Source organism: Propithecus coquereli, unplaced genomic scaffold (assembly GCF_000956105.1).
Source record: "Propithecus coquereli isolate 6110/MARCELLA unplaced genomic scaffold, Pcoq_1.0 Scaffold210, whole genome shotgun sequence".
NCBI lineage: Eukaryota > Metazoa > Chordata > Mammalia > Primates > Indriidae > Propithecus > Propithecus coquereli.
Window position 1 is genome coordinate 1,829,017 of NW_012146079.1, and position 20,918 is coordinate 1,849,934.

Consider the following 20,918-nt stretch of genomic DNA (forward strand, 5'->3'; position numbering starts at 1 on the left):
TGTCTCACCTCTCTCTTCAGTCCCTTAAAAGCTCATTCCCCCCTTCTTTGCCCCAGCAAGGAATGAACATAAATGTAACAAAAATGGCTTCTCAGGCAATTTTATCTGAAGAACTAAACAGAGTCCTCAAACAGTAAAAACGAGGAAAGGTGGCATCTGGGGCTGCCAAACAGACAGCTTGCTGTGCCACAAATGGTGGATTGGCACACGTTTAACGCATATGCCAGGGCCTGCTGTGACTTACGCGAGTGTAAGGGCTGAGCCGAGGAGGGGAGGAGGGGAAGGCTTGGGAGGAAGAAGGCAGTGTAAGGAGAGTCTGACCAAACTGGCCAGAGAAGAAGGTGCCTAGAGTGTGTACAACTCCTTCCTGGAATCCAGAGACAGACATGTCATTCTCAGTTTCTTCTTAAAGGAAAATAAAATGAAGCGGGTTTTAACTGCAGCTATGGAGATACAGGGCATAGGGTGGGAAGAGCTTCGAAATGAACCAGAGGGCAAGAAATACCTATGCATCATTCAGGAGGAGATGTGTATTACCAGAGGAGCCCACTCTCAGCTTGGGAGCAATAAAAATCCAGTCTTGTCTGCAAACTCAAGTCAGTAAATATTTATTGAGCACTGGTAGCTCTATGTACATAGCAGGGAATTCAATTCAATTCAGCCAACACAGTGCCTCCTAGTTCAGGGTACTGTGGAAGAGATGATGGAAGAGGAACATGGAGCTTGGGGAACTCTTTTTGAGCTAGCCTATGTCCACCCTGGGTCTTCTACACACAGAGGCCTCTCTGCTGCCCATGAAATCTAACGTCAGGGTGCCCATGTCAGAGCTCTTGGGGCAGCTTTCTTTGCCTGAGGCATCTCTGGCTGGAAGAATGACTCAGTATCAGCACATCCCAATACTGTTCTGTTAAACATTCTGTGGAGCTTTTGCTTTTTTATCAGAAACATTGTAATATCAGGGCTATTCACCTCCCATGTACTTCTTGGACTGGAAAACTAATATATAAGTCCCTTAAAACCACGATCGTTTTGAACAGCAGCAGATATTTCCACTTCCCAGTCACAATGTGATTTAGAAGGCATAGCAACAGCTCTTCTCTCTTCCTTAAAGCTCCCAAAGTTTCTGGACCTTTCTCAAGTCTCACAACAAATTCAGAATAAATATGCTTTCCATTTAATGAAAAATATGCATATATTACCTGCTATGGTGTGCCGGCCTATGGTTGGGCAGGGAATATCTTGGGGTAGAGAGAATGTTCACACGAGTCATCCTTGGTGGCAGCACAGGAAATGAGTGCCAGCAGGCACTTACGCTGCTCCAAAGTACTCACACTATGGCAGAGGTGATCCAGGAAGGCTTAGCCCCTGTTCATGGGAACAGGTGACACACACGGGGACAACTGGGAGACAAAACAAAGCAGCGTCTAATTAAGTTGTAGAATATTTGATGCAGATTAGATACTGATAGGAATATATTATTTAAAAATCCACTGACTACTTGAGCTGGGGAGAACAGATGCACCCAGCCCAGTGTTGGCTTTAAACGAGTGCAAATACCTATAAGTCTCCTGCAGAGACATGAGTTTAGAGACGACTGAGAAGGCAGGTATAATCAGGGTGTGATTTCCACCTGCTATTAGGAAGTAAGGTGTTGGGAGAGAGTGTTCCTTCTTGAAGAACGCACTACCAAAAATTCAGCATAGCTCACCATTGTTCTGCGATTTCTGGGATCCTGATCTTAATTTCTCATAATGCCTTAGCAGGTGGTCAACCGCTATCTGTTGAGTGTATATAAACTTCTGAGTCATGAACAGTCCTAGACAAAGACACCTTTTTCCCAAGTGTGGTCTCAGCAATAACCAATCAGAAAGTAAAGTCCCAGCTGAATTTCCAAATGAGAATAAGATGAATACCAAACTCAGAAATCCAAATGGAACTCAGAACCTTAATTAGCTCCATATTACTTCTGAAATGTTATTGAGTTATTTTACAATCTTAAACTAAATCACATAAAACTCCACTCAGCTTAGGAACAGGTTTTGTCAATACTGATTATTCTAGGAGCCTCAGAAACTGTTCCAAGTAAATTACCATGCTGTTGTTTTTCCAATAATATATAAGACACTCCCAGTTTTTAAACTTGAACCACTATAATACTGACTTATATGGGTTAGAAAAAAGAAAAAGAAAAAAGAAGGCTTTTAGAGAATGTTAATTTAAAAGATAAGCATAATTTGCATTTAAGGAAAAATAAAACCAGAGTAAAGGTGCTACTCTTTCAATAACACCTTCTGCAAACTGAAGCATGAACAATCTTTACTTAGGCATAATTATAGGAAATTTGCTTAGGGGAACACAGCAGCATAGACTTCATTTTCAAAGGCTGGCATTTGCCTTCTCATCAGCTTTGCTTTGTCAATAATTAGATTCATTCATCAGCCTCTTTGTTGACTGTAACAGCCTGAAATCAAGAGCCTGCCTGCTCTGCACAGCGTGTGGGGATTCAGTGGTGCAGGCTCCTTGCCGAAAGCAGAAGTTTGGCTTCATGAGGAAGCACAGATCCATTCTCAAACCTGTCAGGATGAGTTAGATCCTGTCTCTGCACACCTCCTCCTCAGAACCACATGAAAGATTGAGTCTCCATTGGTAGTTTAACTCATTCTCATGCAATATTTATAAGTGTTGGCATTTTCAGCTGAGAAGCCCTTTAGGATGTAAGTGAGAGGAATTTCCTTGGGAGAATAGAAGGTAGGGATGGGAATTTGTTCTTTAGGCCACATGCCCTGAGTACAGACTTGCTGAGCAAGGAAATCTGTTTTGGGCCCAGTGGTGCCTGGCACCGTGGCCCCTCACCATGTAGACTCTGCTGCCCCAGTATATCTTAAGGCAGCATTTATGGACCGAACTAAATACCCCACCTCTTCCTTCCTCCCTCCTTCCTTTCTTCACAGCATTTCCTCTTTAAAAAATATGCTCAAGTTTTTTTTTTGAAAAATGTTTTAAAGGACCTGTTATGTGCCAAGTACTATGTTAAATACTTTCTATAGATTAGCTCATTAATCTTCAGAATGACCCTATGAAGCAGCTACTATTATAGAAGTAATATAGCCTATTGTAGAAATCAGGAGACTGAGGTTTCCAGAGGTTAAATAACTCACAGAGGTCACACAAGTGTCAAAGCCGGGGCCATATTCCCACTCCAGAATTTGAGCTTTGGTCTACATCCTATACTTGCATGGAAAAGATACTACAAATGCACAAACACACACACACAGAACAAAACAAAACCAGTGTAATCTCATTACTTGAGGATATCCCCTATCAACACTTTAAAGTAGAACTTTTCATGTACATAAAATTAGATTATCTTTGCACAAAAATGAAACAACACAGTAGCTTCTATTTGTAGGCTACTGTTTTTCACTTAGCAATATCATCTGAACATTTTTTTCCCACGTTGGTGGCTGTTCCCCCTCCACATGATTTTTGGAGGACAATTGTTATTCCATCCTGTAGATGTTCGCTTGTTTACTCTTTTTAATTCTAGGAAGTGTGCTGCAGTGTACAACTTTGTACATAATTGTTGTGAACCTAACTCTGAAAAGCTGCTGTGGCAACCTGAGGGTTATTGGCCTGGAGAATAAGGGGTTGGTGGCTGCAGCAGGATCCCATCCCAGCTGAGTCCCGCCTCCAGAAAATCCCATCCCAGCTGAGTCCCACCTCCAGAAAATCCCATCCCAACTGAGTCCCACCTCCACAAAATCCCATTCCAGCGGAGTCCCGCTTCCATGAAATCCCATCTCAGCTGAGTCCCACCTCCACAAAAACCCATTCCAACTGAATCCTGCCTCTACTAAATCCATCCCAGCTGAATCCTATCCCCACCAAGGCTATGACCCTCCACTGGCACAAAGCCCACCGTGACTCACAGCACCTCTGGTCTTGCTGCTTTTTAACAAGTTGGTGTAATTGTTATTAAACCACACATTGAACTATTGTCTTTGATTTCATACCATTATATACTTACCAATATTATGCAGTTATTTTACACTTATTAGTTATTTTACATTTTGTTTATAGTTACTTTGCATGTACCCTTTCCTCAAGAGGAAACATAATTTATCATTCTCCTTAATAATTCTATAAAATCATGTATCCCCACACACCCTCTGCTATGATTTGAATGTGTCCCCTCCAAAATTCAGGTGTTAAAACTAAATGACCAACATGATAGTATTAATAGGTGGGGCCTTGAAGAGGTGATTAGACCATGGGGCTCCTCCATTGTGAACAGGACTAGGTACATTATGTTAAGTGAAGAAAATGACGAGGTTCATAAATTTGGAAAGTAGAGCTTTATTTCTCATAAAGGGCTGCAGCCTGTGGGTGGCCATTCCAACAGGCCGGGAAGCAAAGCTTTGGCTAGAAGCCAGGAACACGTGCTTTGAGGCAGGGACAACAGGATGAGGAATTTATGCTGAGCAGTATGGTCAAATATACATATTTAACAAGTTATAGGAGTTGTGAATATTTATGAAAGGAGAAACATGTGCCTGTACAATTGAGCTTTAGGCTCTTTTATGGGGTCTGTGTTCAGAAATGGTGGTCCTCTTATGTCAAAAGGTGAAGCAAGGACATGAAAACCCTCTCTACACACGCTTTGTAGACTGGTTAAAGCTACTGCATGGTTGGTGGTTGGTAAAAAATGCTGGTTAGTTGTAGTGCTAAAACCGCAAATAAGGAGGAATAGATCATAAGATTGGTTTATGTTTAGCCCTTAAAGAAAAAAGCCTGATGGCTGTTAGCATGGGAGGGGGTACAATGAGGCATGTCTGACCTCCCATCCCATCACGGCTGGGAGCTCAGTTTTAAGGTTTCTCTGGCATCCCATTGGCCAAGAGGGGGTCCATTCAGTCAGCAGAGGACTTAGGATTTTATTTTAGCTCACACTTTATAAAGGGGCTTGATAGAGCGAGTCGGTCCTTTCTTTTGCCCTTCTGCCTTCTGCCATGGAATGACTCAGCAAGAAGGTTCTCACCAAATGCCAGCACCTTTATCTTGGACTTCCCAGCCCCTGGAACTGTGAGAAATAAATTTCTGTTCTTTATAAATTACCTAGTCCCAGATATTCTGCTATTGCAGCACAAAACAGACTAAAATATCGTCAAACTCTCTTTCGAAGAAAGCTGAAAAAGAGTCGTGAAAAACCGATGAGAGGGATAGGCAAACATTAATACTCTTAACTTTTTGTGGAAAAGTAAATCACTTACTGCCTCTGCCTGAGTTTGGGTTAATTAGCCATATGGATGAGTGAAGAACTTAGAACACTTCGGCAAAGCACACAAACTCTTCTAAGTACCACTCCCTACCCCATCCTCCAACTGGGCAAATGACCATGTATAAAAGAACATTCAAAATAACAGTTCCTACCTCTGATCTCCACAGGATCTTATTAAAGGAACAGAAACACAAACCAACATAGTCTGAATTATATCAACCCTTCATTGCCATTTTCAGTGCCATTTTCAAATGCTATTTTCTATTAGGAAAAAGGCATTATGTAAATTTCCATGAAAATTAGCATTTCTATGGCATTCCATACTTTCAAAATGCTTGCACCAGCATTTACTAATTAACATAACATTTGAGAACCATCAGAAGTTTTAAATACAGGGAAATTCCTTTTTAGCACAGCTCTCTTAGTACAGAGAAAGTTATTCCTTCACCACCCTTGTCTTAAGCAAGTCAGACAAAACTGTTCAGCTCTTCTAAATCTCCCGATTTTAAATTTAGCAACTTGCCACATTGCCTAGTCTCTTCCACAGAAAAATAGAATAATGTTATAAAAATCAAAACTCGATCTGAAATCTGGAAAATCTGGAACGCCCTCTACGTAATGCTTCAAAGCTCAAAGCTCCTGCTGTTTAGTCAACAAACATTGATTTATTGACTACAGGTGCCAGGCATCAAGTTTCCAATTTGCCCTCATTGAGGTTAAAGTTTAGAAGTAGAAATGTGCATTACAGCGTGGTGAGTGCTCAGAGAGAGGGAAGCCCTGGGGGCTGAGGGAGCTCAGAGGAGGGGCAGAGGGCTCAGCTCAGGGGGATGGGGGTTGCTCCTGGAGCAACCCTGATAGGGCTTCGGAATGTCTCCTCTCAGTTGCCATTTGAGTTCCATACTATCTTTTTTTTTTTTATTAAATCAATCCTGTCTTAGACCAGTGCTGTTATTACTTAATTATATTTAAATCAAATGTGAGTTGGCTCCTTTTTAAACTTAGCTTTGCCCTAAGTTCATAAAATAACTTCATTGACATTCATAACATTTTGTAAAATAACATTACTAAAGCATTCATAAAATAACGTGTCTGATGTACTAGTTATTTTATCCTGATACACAATAAAATAATACATTCAAATAAAAAAAAATCCAGCAAGACCTAAAACCAGCTTGGGAGCCCTATGTCGGAACATGTTACTAAAGGTGACACAAGCCACCGAGAAATGTTAAGACACGGACGGGGCAAGAGGAATTTGCTGATTTTTTAAGAGCATCATTCTGTGTGGAGAAGAGAACTTAGCAAGACTGGTGTCAGGAATAGCTGTCAGGATGTCATTTGCAGTCTCTCAAGAGGAAAATGATGAAGGCCTGAGTTAGAATGGGGGTGGTAGGGAGGGGAAAAGGGCGCCATTTCTAGAGATGTTAGGACTGTACACCTATGAGAATTGCAGGCTGATTTGACTTTAGAGGTTAGAGAAAAAGAGGAGTCAAGAACAGCGTTAGGTTTCTTTTGGGGCAAGAGTAAGGACAGACAGTCATTTCATTTACTGAGATACAACTTGAAGAACTTTGAGGGCTGAATAGTGGGGGTGCATCAATTTAATTTTGGAAAAGTGGATTTTGAGGTATTTCAAGAGTATACAAGTGGAAATGTAAAGTTTTGTTGAACATTTGAGCCTGGTGCTCAGGGAAAACAACATGTGGGCCATCTACATGTAGTTGGTGAATGAAGCCATAGGAGCAGAAGCCCTCAACATAGAAAGGGAGCAGAAAGTGAAAAGAAGAGAGGGGAAGAGGAAAAGAGGAGAAGAAGCCAATGTTTAAGGAAAAGATGGAGCATTCAAAGTCAGCAGAAGAGACTAAGAAGCACGACCAGAGACACAGGAGGTACTGCAGAGTGAATGGTGTCAGGAAAGCCAGCAACTAGACAGACCCAAGGAAGAGAAAAGAGCAGGGCACAGTGTTCAAAGCTGCAGAAAGGTCACGTGATACAAGGTCTAAAATACCCCCTCCAAGTTTCATACCCAAAAGTTCCTGGTGACTTTGACGAGGTAGTTTCAGCAGAGTCAGGGCTGAGGCCAGACTGCTGTGGTTTGAGGACTGCACAGGAAAGTGGAGACGGTGGTGTATAAACGTGAACATGGAGAAGAGGGCAGGAGAGGGGAGGGGGGTGGGGGCAGCAGCCAGAGAAGATCTAGCATAGATGTTGCCTAGTTCTTCTTCCTTTTCCCCCAGTTGACTTGAGTGTGTTTGGATGTTGAGGGGAAAGAGCAATTTAAAAGGCAGAGTAACTGTAAAAGTAAGAGAGAAAAAACCTAATGAAATCCCTGAAAAAGGGGGACCGGAAGCCTCAGGTAGAAGGGTTAGCTTTGGAAGAGAAACAAAGATGCCATGTCCTCCTTCTGAGGCTGAAGGACGGGAGACGGAGGTGGGCACAGATACAGAGAATATACGTGCATGGAGTATTGTGTTGGGAGTGTCCCAAGCCGATAAGCCTCTACTTTGTTTTTTATGTTCAGTAAGAGACACGATCTTAGGAAGAGAGAAAGATATTGCTTAGGGCTGTGGTCCCCAACTCCAGTACTGGTCCATGGCCTGTTAGGAACCGGGCTGCACAGCAGGAGGTGAGCAGAGGGCGAGTGAGTGAGTGAATATTCACTTGTATTTACAGCCGCTCCCCATCGCTTGCATCACCGCCTGAGCTCCGCCTCCTGTCAGATCAGCAGTGGCATCAGATTCTACAGGAGCGTGAATCCTACTGTGAACTATGCATGGGAGGGATATAAGTTGTGGCTCCCTAAGAGAATCGAATGCCTGATGATCCGAGGTGAGGCGGTGATGCTAACACTGGGGAGCGGCTGCAAATACAGATTATCATTAGCAGAGAGGTTTGACTTCACAATAAATGTAATGCACTTGAATTATTCTGAAACCATCTCCCCATCCCCACCTGGTTCTTGGAACAGTTGCCATGAAACCAGTCCCTGGTGCCAAAAAGGTTTGGGACTGCTGGCTTAGGGAACTTAGGGGAGCTGTAAGTCTTTGGAATACCTGTTGCTGTGGGTGAGAGATGAGGAAGTTAGTAGAAAATCACCAAGCATGAGGAAGGGATGGGAAGAAGTTAGCTCACACACACAAAAGGATAAAATACGGTATGGAAAGAAGGAAAGCACAGAAATAATAGGGCATGCTGAAGGCTCATGCTGAGCAGCCTGCTGGAAACAAGAGAAATGGAGCTTTGCAGCTTAACTCACTCTAGTTCCGATGGTATTGATTTAAAAAGCAGGTGCAATTGGCATGTGCACCTTGAAAACGGAGGCACGCTCACAGAAGCAAGGGATCTCACTCACTCATGTGTGCAATGAATATTTTCTGTGTGGCTACTCCAAGCAAGGCAGGAGCTGCTCAAAGTCAGTGAGTACAGAGCCAAGAAGAAAACTTGTCTCTAGTCCTCTTCAGAACACAGATGTGTGAAGGCTTCCCAAAGTTTAACGGGCATCCAAAAACAGTGAACTCATTGCCAAAAATGATGGGCATGGGATGCCTAGAATCAAAGGCTTTTCAGAAAGGTTATTTATTCCTTTATTTGTATTTATACCTTTATTCTTCTTCACTTCTTCAAGAACACCCTCCCCAAATTCTAACATCTCTACAATAAATGCAAAAAGCCACACCTAGATTGACTAGATAAAATTCTCCTTCTATAATGTCAGAAGACTTGATATGCATATAATTTCCTTGAAAAAGCCATGCCTACCAAGGTTCTTATGCATTAGGAATAAAAATTAAAAAAACATCTAGCACTAGATCCTATGTTTTAGAGCAAATGGATGAATGGTTCAACTATATTATATGTATTAGATGAACCCTTTTGAAAGTTTAAACACACTGAATTGCAAACCTACCTTGGGTGGCTTTTAGAACAGAGACTGAAAACACAGCTGGAGTGTCATCGATGTCACCAGTTGGACCCACCACAACCTGGAGGCAGGGAGAGTCACTGCACAACCCTAAAGGCTAATGAACCAGCTGCATCCCAAAAGATGATTTGTAAGGTACAGTTAGAACCAGGGCTTTTCTTTCATCAGAAAATCACAGAGCTAGCTGTATGGTTTAGGGGCATAAATTAATCCAGTATAGAGGCACTGACAGGTCAAATGCAAAGATAACACGTCTGGGGAAATTAAGACAACAGCTGTAGTGGATGTCATTTATCAAAAGTTTATTATAAGCTAGGTACCTGCAGCAGATGCATTTTATACATTATCTAATTTAATTCTCATAGCTCTCAGGGAGGTTATTATTATTCTCATTTTACTGAAAAGGACACCAAAGCTCAGAGAAAGTGAGTAACCTGCCTAAGGTTGTATCACACGGCAATGACAGGTCTAGAATTTTGGCACAAGTCTATATGACACCAAAGTACCTGCTCCTAAATGCTACGCTAATTATTCTGCTAATTATCACTGAAGCATAATGTGTCCAAACATCCATAGGTGGAGGAGCTCCTGCCTTCCTGCCAAATGTTTTGGTGTGCTACAAGGAAAGGTAGAAGAAAAAACTCCTTGCAATGAATTCTGACGGCCACATATAGAACAAAGGCGCTGGCCTTCATGCACTCGGCCAAGAGCTCAAGTGACATTCACTTCGAGAAGGTATAAAATGGAAGCAGAGCCTGGGTGACAACAAGGACACTTTACTTTTGTCTGGGCCATTACCAGAGCAGTCTCAGCAGAAGGCAGCCTTATAAATCTCCTGTCCAAAGAACTCCACACTCTGGTGATCACGAGGACAATCCTTCACCTGGACAACGAAAGACCCTCTGACATCTTCAGCTTCCTTAACAATGGCACTCTTTCAGACAGCAGAAATGAAAGCTAAAACAATATAAAGTTTCCTCTAGGGAAATTACCAAGATATACTTATTATTGCTTACATTAAATAAACCACATACAAGCATACCTACTTACAGAGTCAGAATTTGGAGCAATTATAAAGCAGACAGACCTAAGTAAAAAAGCCTCAATAAGCATAAAATCTCAAATTATACTTCACCGATCTGCAGTAAGCAGTTCAAAACTCACCTTGTAAAAATGTCCAAGTTGGAAATTGGGGCAGCTCATATTAATTTAAAAATCTGTATGTGCTTCTATGCTCAGTTTTAGGAATGTATTTTCCTTTTAAAAGGTTTTGTTAAGCCTGATGCGTGAATATGAAAATAAAAATATGGGTTATCAATGATGAATGAGGACAGCTTTCGTGAATTCAAACAAGCATTGGGAAGGAGTACATTTAGAATTTGACAGAAAGAATATAGCATCTCCCTCCCCACTTTAAAATAATGCAGCTAAAAGAAAACCAGAACACAACAATTAAAAAATACAGTGATATTAAGGAGAGTGAAAGGGCTGTAGTCTTATTTCAGTTAAAATTCTGACTTAAATAAATAAAACTTGGTCACAGGTAAAGGCCAATTAAATATCTATTGCTTGCTCAACGCTTTGTGGGATCATAACCCAAATGACCTGAAGATGCCCATCCCATGCTCATTAGGGTCTTGTGGCTGTTGGTTATTCACCAACATGGGTAGGGCTCTAAGTAGCTCATTTACTTGGTGTATATGCTAATGAGGGAAAGTTGGGGTCAGTTTTACTCAAACCACAGACTGTGTCTGAGAGAGTCACCCAGCAAATATATGACTTTAGTCACAAAGGGGGCAAATGAGGGGATTTAGAGAGCTGAGTGCTGTCACAGTGACTAAGGTGTATATTGCCTTCACCAAGAGTAACAGAAATGAAACAGTGTGGATGAAAAGATAAACTTAGACATTTAATTTTAAAATCTCATAGGAAGAAGATTTGGAGATGTATGTATTTTCTATCTTTATGGTCTGAATGTCCCCCAATATTCATGTGTCGAATGCCCATTGTGGTAGTATTACCCATTGTGGTGGAGGTGAGACCATTGGGTAGTGCTTACAGCATAAATGGACACGTGTCTTGTAAAGGGGCTGGAAGGAACAAGCTGAGACCTTTGTTTGCCTTTCTGTCTCTTCCACTGTGTGAGGATACAGCTGGAGGATGTCCCCTCTGAAGGCTGCAGTAGCAAGGTGCCTTCTTGGAAGTGGAGACCAGGTCCTCACCAGACACTGAACCTACTGGTGCTTGATCTTGGACTTCCAGAGCCCAGAACTGTGAGAAAATCAATTTCTGTTCTTTATAAATTACCAGATACTTCTTATAGCAGCACAAAGGAACTGAGATTGTCTGTCTGTCAACTATATATCTATCTCTGTCATCTATCAATTATCTACCTAAAGAATCCAAACAGGAAAAGAAAACTCTTGACATGTGAGTGCTCTGGCTAAACAAAACAAAACCTCATAAAACAGTTCTGTTATCAGCTCCTTAAGGATGTTTCAAAACATATCTAGGCAGCATAGACTAAGCTTTAGGTTTAATCACTTGCAGGTTTGTGTGCAAGAGAGAAGGGAGTGGGAGGGAAACACACGTTTGATTTTAACAAACTGAAAGCCTGCAACACCAGGCCCCTGAGCCCACAGAGAACCGCACCATCAGAACAAAGAGGCACCGTACGGAGGCCCCCGCAAGCTCTAGGGTGAATTTCTTTCTGTGGTTGTATAGCTGGACTGATCACCAGCAATGAGGCGAAATCTATTGTCCCACATGGTAATGATGGTTAATAACAATGTACAGTATGGAATTCTTAAAATTTGCTAAGGAAGTAGATTTTAAGTGTTCTCACTACCAAAAAATAAGTGTAAGAAGTAGTTCCTATGTTAAGTAACTTGATTTAGCCATTCCTCAATGTATTAATATTTCAAAACAACATGTTGTACATGATAAATATGTACAATTTTGTCAGTTAAAATAAATAAAAATTTTTAAATGGTTTTTAAAAAAGACCAATCAGCACCTAGTGACAGAGTTTAACCCATGAGTGAGATTCATTATTCCTACGGTCACTCTGTCTTAGCAGATAACGTTGGTAGGACCAATCACCTGAGACTTTCTGTGCCCTGTTACCACTGAGTGTTTTATATCCTTCTTTTTTAGAACCAAGCTCTCTCGAGTTGGGTTTCATTTGAGTTGCAATTTCATCATGCTGCATACTTAGGAATATGATTTCTGGTTTCTTCATTGTCTACACCAGGAGACTATCTTTTCTCCAATGTATTTCAGATTTCTGGTTTCGTTGTGTTGTTTTCCTACAGAAATTGCATATGAAAAATTAATTTGTGTAATGTCCTTCCTATTTCAGGTAATATAGCAGGGTTTTTTGTTGTTGTTGCTATTATTATTTGTTTTTTTTTTTGATATGAATATTTCCCTTCACTGAATGCACTAGCCATCAGGGGTTCTGTTAAAGATGCCCTGTGTTTCTTAAAAACCAGCATAGCCTGAATTCTCTGAATTTCCATTCACTGAGTATGGTCACTGCACTACAAAGAAGCCCTGTTACAAGAGGTTTGGTTTAGAATCTACCTTTCTTAGTGTGGTATTACGATGGTCAGTTTTATAATAATTTAATGTAATTTATTAAAGTTAAGGGTTTCTAAGTGGAATTTTATAATTTATTACTATTTTAAAATAAGCCTTATTATCATATGGCATTGATTCTAAAACATGTGGTCTTTACATTTTAACATCTCTGACACTGGAATGCATCTTATGATTGCTATAGACCAGGTGGTAAGTTGTCACTTGTGTTGTCACTGTGTGGTTTTGGTTGTTATTCCTGGTGGCATGACAGGGCTGTCACAGTTTCTCAATATTCAATCAACAAACCATTTAAGGACCCTTTGAGAAAGGAATACAAGACCTGGCTACTGTCTGGATATCTTCCTTTGACAATTTCTGGTTAACTTCAAAAACAGGCAGAATGGAATTCTGATTAGAAAAAAGAGACAACAGCAGAGTATTCTGCTTCTTAAAGTTCCACAGCACCATCGACACTCTTGATGGTGCAGAGATGATGTTGAGTGGAAAACACAGGCATCAGTGACCGATGAAAAAAGTGATTCATAAAAGTTGGACTCTGTGTAGATGTTTTAGGAATTCCTTGATCAGTTCAGTTCGTTTATTACTTATCACTTGATCTCCTCTACCAAACTGTGAACTCTTTGCAGTTGGGGGAGGGCTCATGTCACAGCAATGTAAAATAACCTATTGCTTATGCAACATGTAGAAGACATATAAACATAAAACTGAACCAAAGAATCCAGACATAAAAGAGTTTATACTCTGTGATTCTGTTCATATAGAGTTCAAGGAAAGATAAATGTAATCTGTGGTGGTAGAAATCAAAATAGTGGTTATCTCTACAGAAAATATTGACCGCAGCAGAGAATAAGGAAAGTTTCTGAGATGTTTGCGGTGTTCTACATCTGCCAAGACTACTATAAAAGTTGATAAAATGCAAAAATGAAAATGAAAACCTGTGTGAAGGCAAAAAAAAAAAAAGCCTCAATATTTATAAAGCAACTTTATTTCTAGAAATACAAATTTATAAAGAAAATTTCTATGAATTTCAAGTGATTGAAAGCATACAAAATGTATTCTACAACCATCGTGAAAATAACAAAAATATAAATAGAACAATTCTCCAATTGTTTAGAAATAAAGATTACATTTCTAAATAGCTCATCTTGATCTCAGAAGGGGTTACATGGATGTGTCTACTGTAAAAATTCACAGAGTTATACATTTAATACTTGTGCCTTTATTGCATCATGATATTCCTTAATAAAAAGTTTGCATAACACTCAGGCACGCTGACACACACACACGATTATTGCGTTGATAATAATCATGAGGTAGATGATCTCTTTGGTAGCTGTGTGGAGATGAGATGGTGTGAGTGGGAAGGTCTCCAGGCCAGAGCAAAGGATTAAGGATCTGGAATAGGGCAGTGGTAGCTGAGAAGGAAATGTGACATCTAGGAGAAAGATCTAGGCGCAGATTCTACATAATTTGGCTCAGTAGATGTGAAGAATGAGAGTGTGGAGTTTAGTTTCTAACATGAGTGACTGGGCAGATGGAAATTTGGGTAACGTTACTGTTGTCATTGGGGGGAGAGAGAGGAAGCGCATGAGCTATGTTAACATGTTGCATTTAAGATGTGTGTTGGGGGATACAGGTGCAGATGGTTAGTAAGTGAAATTAGGAAAAGTGAACAGTAAAATTGTTTTTGAACTTACAGAAATCCTCATGTAAAATTAAATCCCTCCCTGGGTCTGAGTACTTCTTGACGGTTGGGTTTCAAAAGCACGCCACTTCCAAGCCACAGTTTGAGATCTTGGAGGGATGGTTTATTTTCCTGATTCTGAATCACGGAGGAGAGAGGACAAGAGTGGGGAGCGGGAGGAGCAGGAAATGACCGGGAATGTCACTGTCCACCAGGTCTCTGTGGCTTCGAGCCAGCCGTCTCACTTCTTCAGCCTGCCCTGCCCTCGCTGGCCTATGCCTGCACTAAATCTTCACCATGTATTGGGAAGCTTCACTTTTATCCTTTTTTGCAATATATTCGATTAGCTTCTATATTTAGTAAAACTCCCTTGCAGCTGAAATTGCTCAAGGCTAGTCTTACACTATTTTTTGTGAAATAATTCTGGACAAAGCTTCCTGGAATTTTACTAAAAGACTAAAATCTCTCCCTAAAAAAAAAAAAAAGAAAAAAAAAGATTAAAAGATAACCCTTAAGAAAGGGATCCAATCACAGATTTAAAATAGTTTCATTAAAAATTATTTCTAAAATGCACTAAGTTATCATGTAATATGTCTCTACCAAAAGATGAGAGTAGAGAAATATTTCACTGTATTTTAAAGATTTATATATGTTGTGCTTACAATACACAAATGTGCATTACTAAAAGCCAGATAGGCTTACTTTAAGTACATAGGAAATAGCTATGAGAAATTGCGTCCTGTTTATTATTTTACTACTGTAAAGGAAAATTATTTTTTTATTTTGATAAGAACTCTTATATTTTTTTTTATTTCAGCATGTTATGGGGGTACAGATGATTAGGTTATGTATGATGTCCTTACCCTCCCTCCCCCCCAAGTCCGAGCTTCAAGTGTGTCCATTCCCCCGGAGGTGCGCATCGCACTCATTGTTTGTGCATATGCCCGTCCCCTCCTTCCCCTCCCCCCTCCCCTTGCCCAACATCCAATACATGTTATTCTTATATGTGCACTTAGATGTTGATCAGCTAATACCAGTTCGATGGTAAGTACATGTGGTGCTTGTTTTTCCATTTTTGGGATACCTCACTTAGTAGAATGCATTCCAGCGCTTTGCAGGAGTATATAAGAGGTGCTATATCACCATTGTTTCTTAAAGCTGAATAGTACTCCATGGTATACATATACCACAGTTTATTAATCCACTCATGGATTGATGGACACAAGAACTCTTATATTAACAAAGCCTAAGTTGTAGTAGTACACATATGCTTGAAAATGCAAACAATTCTTTTTTCTGTGAGAAGAAATGACTATAATGAATGCCATAGTTCACAATAGAAATGTAAACCAGGCCTTTGTCTATAAATGTGTTAATATCTATTCCCTATTTGGGTAGCCAAATAGTTAGTAGTTCCTAAGAAAGTCTTGTCCATACCCTATCATCCCCCCAGTTTTGACTTTTGGTTGAGTTTACAAGATTAGCATGGGCTATGGCAAGGAAGAGATTCATGGATATATAGCCAAGAAGTAAGAACTCTCAGGCTCCCTCACTCCCTTCCTAACCCAACTGTTTTTTATCCTTCCAGGATAATCAAAGCCAAAGGAGATGCTGATAGACTCCATGAGAAAAATCATCTGCAAATAAGGGGACCCTCAGTCAACCAAAAGTCATCCATTCCTAAAAAAGCTGTTGGCTAACAAATTCTCGGATAGTGGGAACCCAGTTTCACACTTTTTAAATGAGAAAGGTAATAATACATTTCTAACCCATGATGACTGTATTTGTCAATTTATTGAACAGATAATATGTAGTTTGTCAAAAATATTATGCTGCACTGAAGTAGTATAATGCAGGTTTTGAGACATACCAATATCTTGTAAGTTTTCTTTATTTTCCTATGCATAGGAAAAAATAATATGCATGATGATAGGTACATGTTCGTGGCCAAGCCCATGTCTTCTGTATGTTTACGACTTTCAATATACTTTATCCCATCCAACTTTCCTCCTTTAGGAGGAAAGGCTCCTTGGGCTCACTTATTTGTTTCGTAGTCTGTTCCATTTTTGGAAGGTATATTGTCACTTCAAAATATGGGGAAGATGATGAGCATAAACTCACAGTACGTTTAAACAGCACAAATGTGAGATATGATCATGTCTTCAGGTGAAACATGAGACCCACTGAGGCCAGTGCCTCTTGCTCTCCCCAGCACAACCAGCAGCTCCAACATTTCACTGACTCAAATGTGCAAATTCTTTTTAGAGGCTTAGAGTTTGGATAGCAAATTCCAGTTAACAATTTTTACAAGTCAGCAAAAACTATATGGAAGTGAGAGTTCATTTCAGTTAGAGAAGATTACAACATAATAAAGCTAGTTTAGAATTATTTTCAGTCTTCATGAGATTGTGAGACAAATTGCAAAATGGCTACATAAGTGGTGTTCTCCTGTGGAACTATCTTAAAAGTCGTGAATCAGGTTGTGTTTCATAGACTTTGAGACCTGACTATATTATTTTAAAGAAAATACAGCATGAAGAGGATTTTCATTTGATTGGAAAGACAAAAACAGAGATCCAATGCTTACTCTGATGAGAAGTGGCTCTTTAATCACATCATTGAAATGTTCAGAGAGGAAAAGATTCTTCTTTCTAGTTAATTATTATTTATTGGCCAGTCAATTATTTTGCATAAATCTATATGCAATAACACTATTAAAAAAATCCCAGCAGTATTGACTAATTAGTTTTCTCATTTAAAAGCTTTAATCAGGCTATTTTTTAAAGGAGAAATAAGAAGTGTACTAAGCAAAATGTATTGATTATAAAGAAATTGTATATTATTTTAAGTGAAATTAAAGGTATCTTAACAGAATACCCAGCGGTAGAGTAGCATATCAACCTTGGCCTTACCCTTTAATTTCAAGGCTTCTAATACCTTTGAATCAGCTGTTACATCACTCACTAGCTTGATTTCAATATCTTGCGAAGTCAGTTGGAGTAACTTTTCAAAAAGACGTTGACCCTGGAAAAAATATTCAGAGATAAGGAAATCAGAAAACCTAAATGTTGGCCATTTTAAATAGGTATAAATAAGCTCATCAAAAATTAAAACTATTCATTCAAATTTTAAAAGGCAAGCACTTCAACAACTGGTATTCATGGAAGATTAATGCATGGATGAATGAGTGAATTCTTTCAAAAGAGTTTATATAAATAGGATAGTAGCACAAACACAGATTCCATTATGTCTTTTTCAGTATTGTGCAATAAAACAATCGTTGCAGTAATAATTTCATTGCAATCTACCCTTCCTTCACTTTTTACATCTGTAGTTATCTACACATGAAGAAGCAACAGCAAAGATTAAACAGTTGCTTATTTTAGCCCAGAGAGACCTGGAGTCCACCTGGATTTCCAGTTTACAAACTATGTTTCTTAACCTCGCTAATCTCCAGTTTCTTCCTCTGCAAAACGTAGATAATATTAATATTTACTTCCAAAGATTTTTGTGAGATTGGAGGAGTTAATAGTAAGTATCCCTTAAGTATTAGCTATTACGAAGAAAATCACTGTTATTAATTTACCTGCATTCATCCTATTGTTTAAATTTATTGTACTGAATTCAATTAATGTTCTGCCTAAAAATAACTGAAATAAGAACAAAATCAAAAATAAAGCCTTTCCTCATAAGATGTTCAAAAATGTATAATTTTTGCAATGAGTTTTAATCTTAGGGAGACTGAATAATGGCGGCTGCAGTCGTTGCATTATCTCAGGTAATTGGATTGCAACATTGCCCTGTTTATTTTCCCTTGTGTGTTTTGATAGACTCTCTCTCCTTATCATAAAAGGGAAACAGTCTTCTTTTACTGATTTTTCAGTTTTTTTGCTATTGGGCCACAAACTTAAATGCCTTCAGGGGCCAGACAGACAATAAGACATTGACCCTAATGGCCCCCAAGTGGCAAAGTCTCATCTTGCTTAGATAAGGACGGACTGTGGACAATGATTACATGGAAAGGGTTTGGCGAAAAGGAAGAGAGAACGGTGCAAACAAATGTGGATGCTGAGCAATGATTCCTGCAATTCAGCCTGAGAAAAGAGTGAAGTGGAAGATCAAGACCTGGAATTTTGGAGCATTAGGTGTCGGGATGCTTGGGTGACGGCTGACAGCAGGAAGGAGTGTCTGGCACAATCCAGCAGGGCTCTAGCCTGGAGCTGGTCAGCACAGCCAAAGTCCCACAACCCCTGAGTGTTGGAGGGTGGAGTAGAGGCTACACCCCATGTCACGCGTGGAGGCTCCTTTTCATTTTAACTAAGTGTAGAAATAAAAGTGGCCTGAAGTGGAGCTCATCAAAAGCAACCAAATTCCTCTGCACCCCCCACACCTGGAGGTAGCCTCACCATAAACCAGGTATTTCTGTGCAGCAGGTTGAGTGGGTGCATTGAACAGGTATAAACTCCTTCTTTAAAAAAGAGGAAGGAGGGGAGAGAGAAAGAGAGACAGACATACAGAAAGACAGAGATAAGAACAGAAAAGAAAAGAACCAGGAGCTTATTTGTTGACTTCCGTGTCTCTATCACAGCATCTATGTCAATTTTAAATTTACTATGGAGAGGTGAAGGCTTGGATGGTGAGAGGCTCAGGGCTTCGAGGTTCTTCCCCAGACAGAGTTAACACCAACACGACCTTCCTTGCCAGCTCTGGCGCTCCTCCAGGAAGTCCACTATACCTTGTCATACTCTGCTGAAGGTCTGGTGACGTCTGCACAGCCCCGATCTCTACAGTCGAGACTGGTGGTCATCACATATTCATTCGCTGTTTATATTTTCCCCTTTTAGGCAGAGAAATACTTTGTGTGTTTTGTGGGACCCCTCCCCCCTCTCAGTTAGCGGGACAGTATTTTTAAACAAATTCATGTATTTTTCCTCTTAGTTAACAGAACATATTTAGCACAGATGAAACATAAGAGATCATCTAACCTATCTGTGTTTCTGGCTCCATGCCTTAAATTGATTCCCGCTGTGTTATTTTTATGAGATTTAAGACAAAGAAGACCAGAACTCTCAAAACATGAATGAAAATAGAAACTCTGAAATCTACAGATACTGGTAGACTGTCATTAAATAAAGCTTATTTTTACTTTTAGTATGTGCTGATTGCTTATGCCAAGGAATCCTAAAATTTTTAATTATAGCATTCTCTGTAATGAATGTAGGCTTAGGTAGAACTTCCATACCCAGGCTTCAGGTGAAACTTCTATTAAATCTCTCATCTTCAGTGTCTTATCTCCCCATCCAGTCATTGTCGTTAAGACAGTGAAAATGTAATAATTTCCAAAGGCATTAAACACCTACTTTATGCGAAGTTCTGCAGTAAGGCCTAGTGTTTTCCAAGTTAAATTCTCTCATCATTTTTAAAATAGAGAAATAGCAAAAAGCCCCCTGGCTTTTAAACATCAGCAATTTAAAACCTTGCCCTTTCTGGTGAAAAACATTAGCCAATATTTCAAACTTAAATAAATCATCTCAAAGATAGTGTCTCAGGAATGCTGACCTACTTTAAGCCAATTTTTAATGAAGTCTGCAAAAACCTTATGATGGACAGTACAGTCCTGTGCGGGAAGCTGTACCCCAGGATAGAGATTCATCTCAGCCCCATTGTGACTTTGAAGAGACTGTTGAATGCAGGAGGCCCTTTTGATTTTGTAGGAAAGGAAATAAACCTGTTTCTCTAGCCTCCTAGGCTCGTTGGCTGGGCCCATGAATCAAATTGATAAAAAGCTAACAAGAGAAAAACCAAAGTTTTAATTATACACACACGAAGTTTTAATTACACGCAAACAAGGGAGCTCCACAAAGGAATGAGACTCTGGGAGGTGGCCGAATGATTGAGGCTTATATACCATCTTAGAGTAAACAGAGGAAAATGGGTTTGGAGCTTCTGGGTGAGGAAGGTAAGTTATGGGAAGGTAAAGGGAGAAAATGTATGGAAAGCCCTGCTTATCATGTAGACAAGAGTCTTTCAAGTGGTAAGAGTTGTCTCCAGGAGTGGCTCTCTTCCTAGTATGGAGATGTCTTTTACTAATAGAAATTTCCTTTATAAATAGAAATTTCCTTTACGAAAGGGGAAATTTATGCTCTATTTTTAGGCAATTAGAGAGTGGTAAAGAACTTTTCCTGCCTCTGCTGGTTCTCAGTTGCCTTTAGCTCAAAATAATCCATATGCCAAAGAGGCATATTTTGGGGTAGTATATTCATATTCTGGTACTGGGGGTTATAAATACTGCTTGCTTCTGTTGACTCAAAACAACCGGTAGAGAGGATGAAATGCCCAAATATCATATGAAGGAAATAAGCAAAAATACTAAAGAGAAACCAAAAGAAAAGTCATGCTGGATGAACTTAATTCTTGGGATTATGTAGACT

General features: G+C 39.8%; 1 protein-coding gene across 3 annotated transcripts in view; it reads right to left on the reverse strand.

The window, feature by feature from the left end:
- PLD5 (phospholipase D family, member 5) overlaps positions 1-20,918 on the reverse strand; it is a 296,287-nt gene that overhangs the window by 105,529 nt on the left and 169,840 nt on the right. For all 3 annotated transcript variants that reach the window (XM_012644361.1, XM_012644362.1, XM_012644363.1), the window contains one exon: positions 17,400-17,511. In XM_012644361.1, coding sequence (XP_012499815.1) covers positions 17,400-17,511 — 112 coding nt within the window. The remainder of the gene's footprint in view (positions 1-17,399; positions 17,512-20,918) is intronic.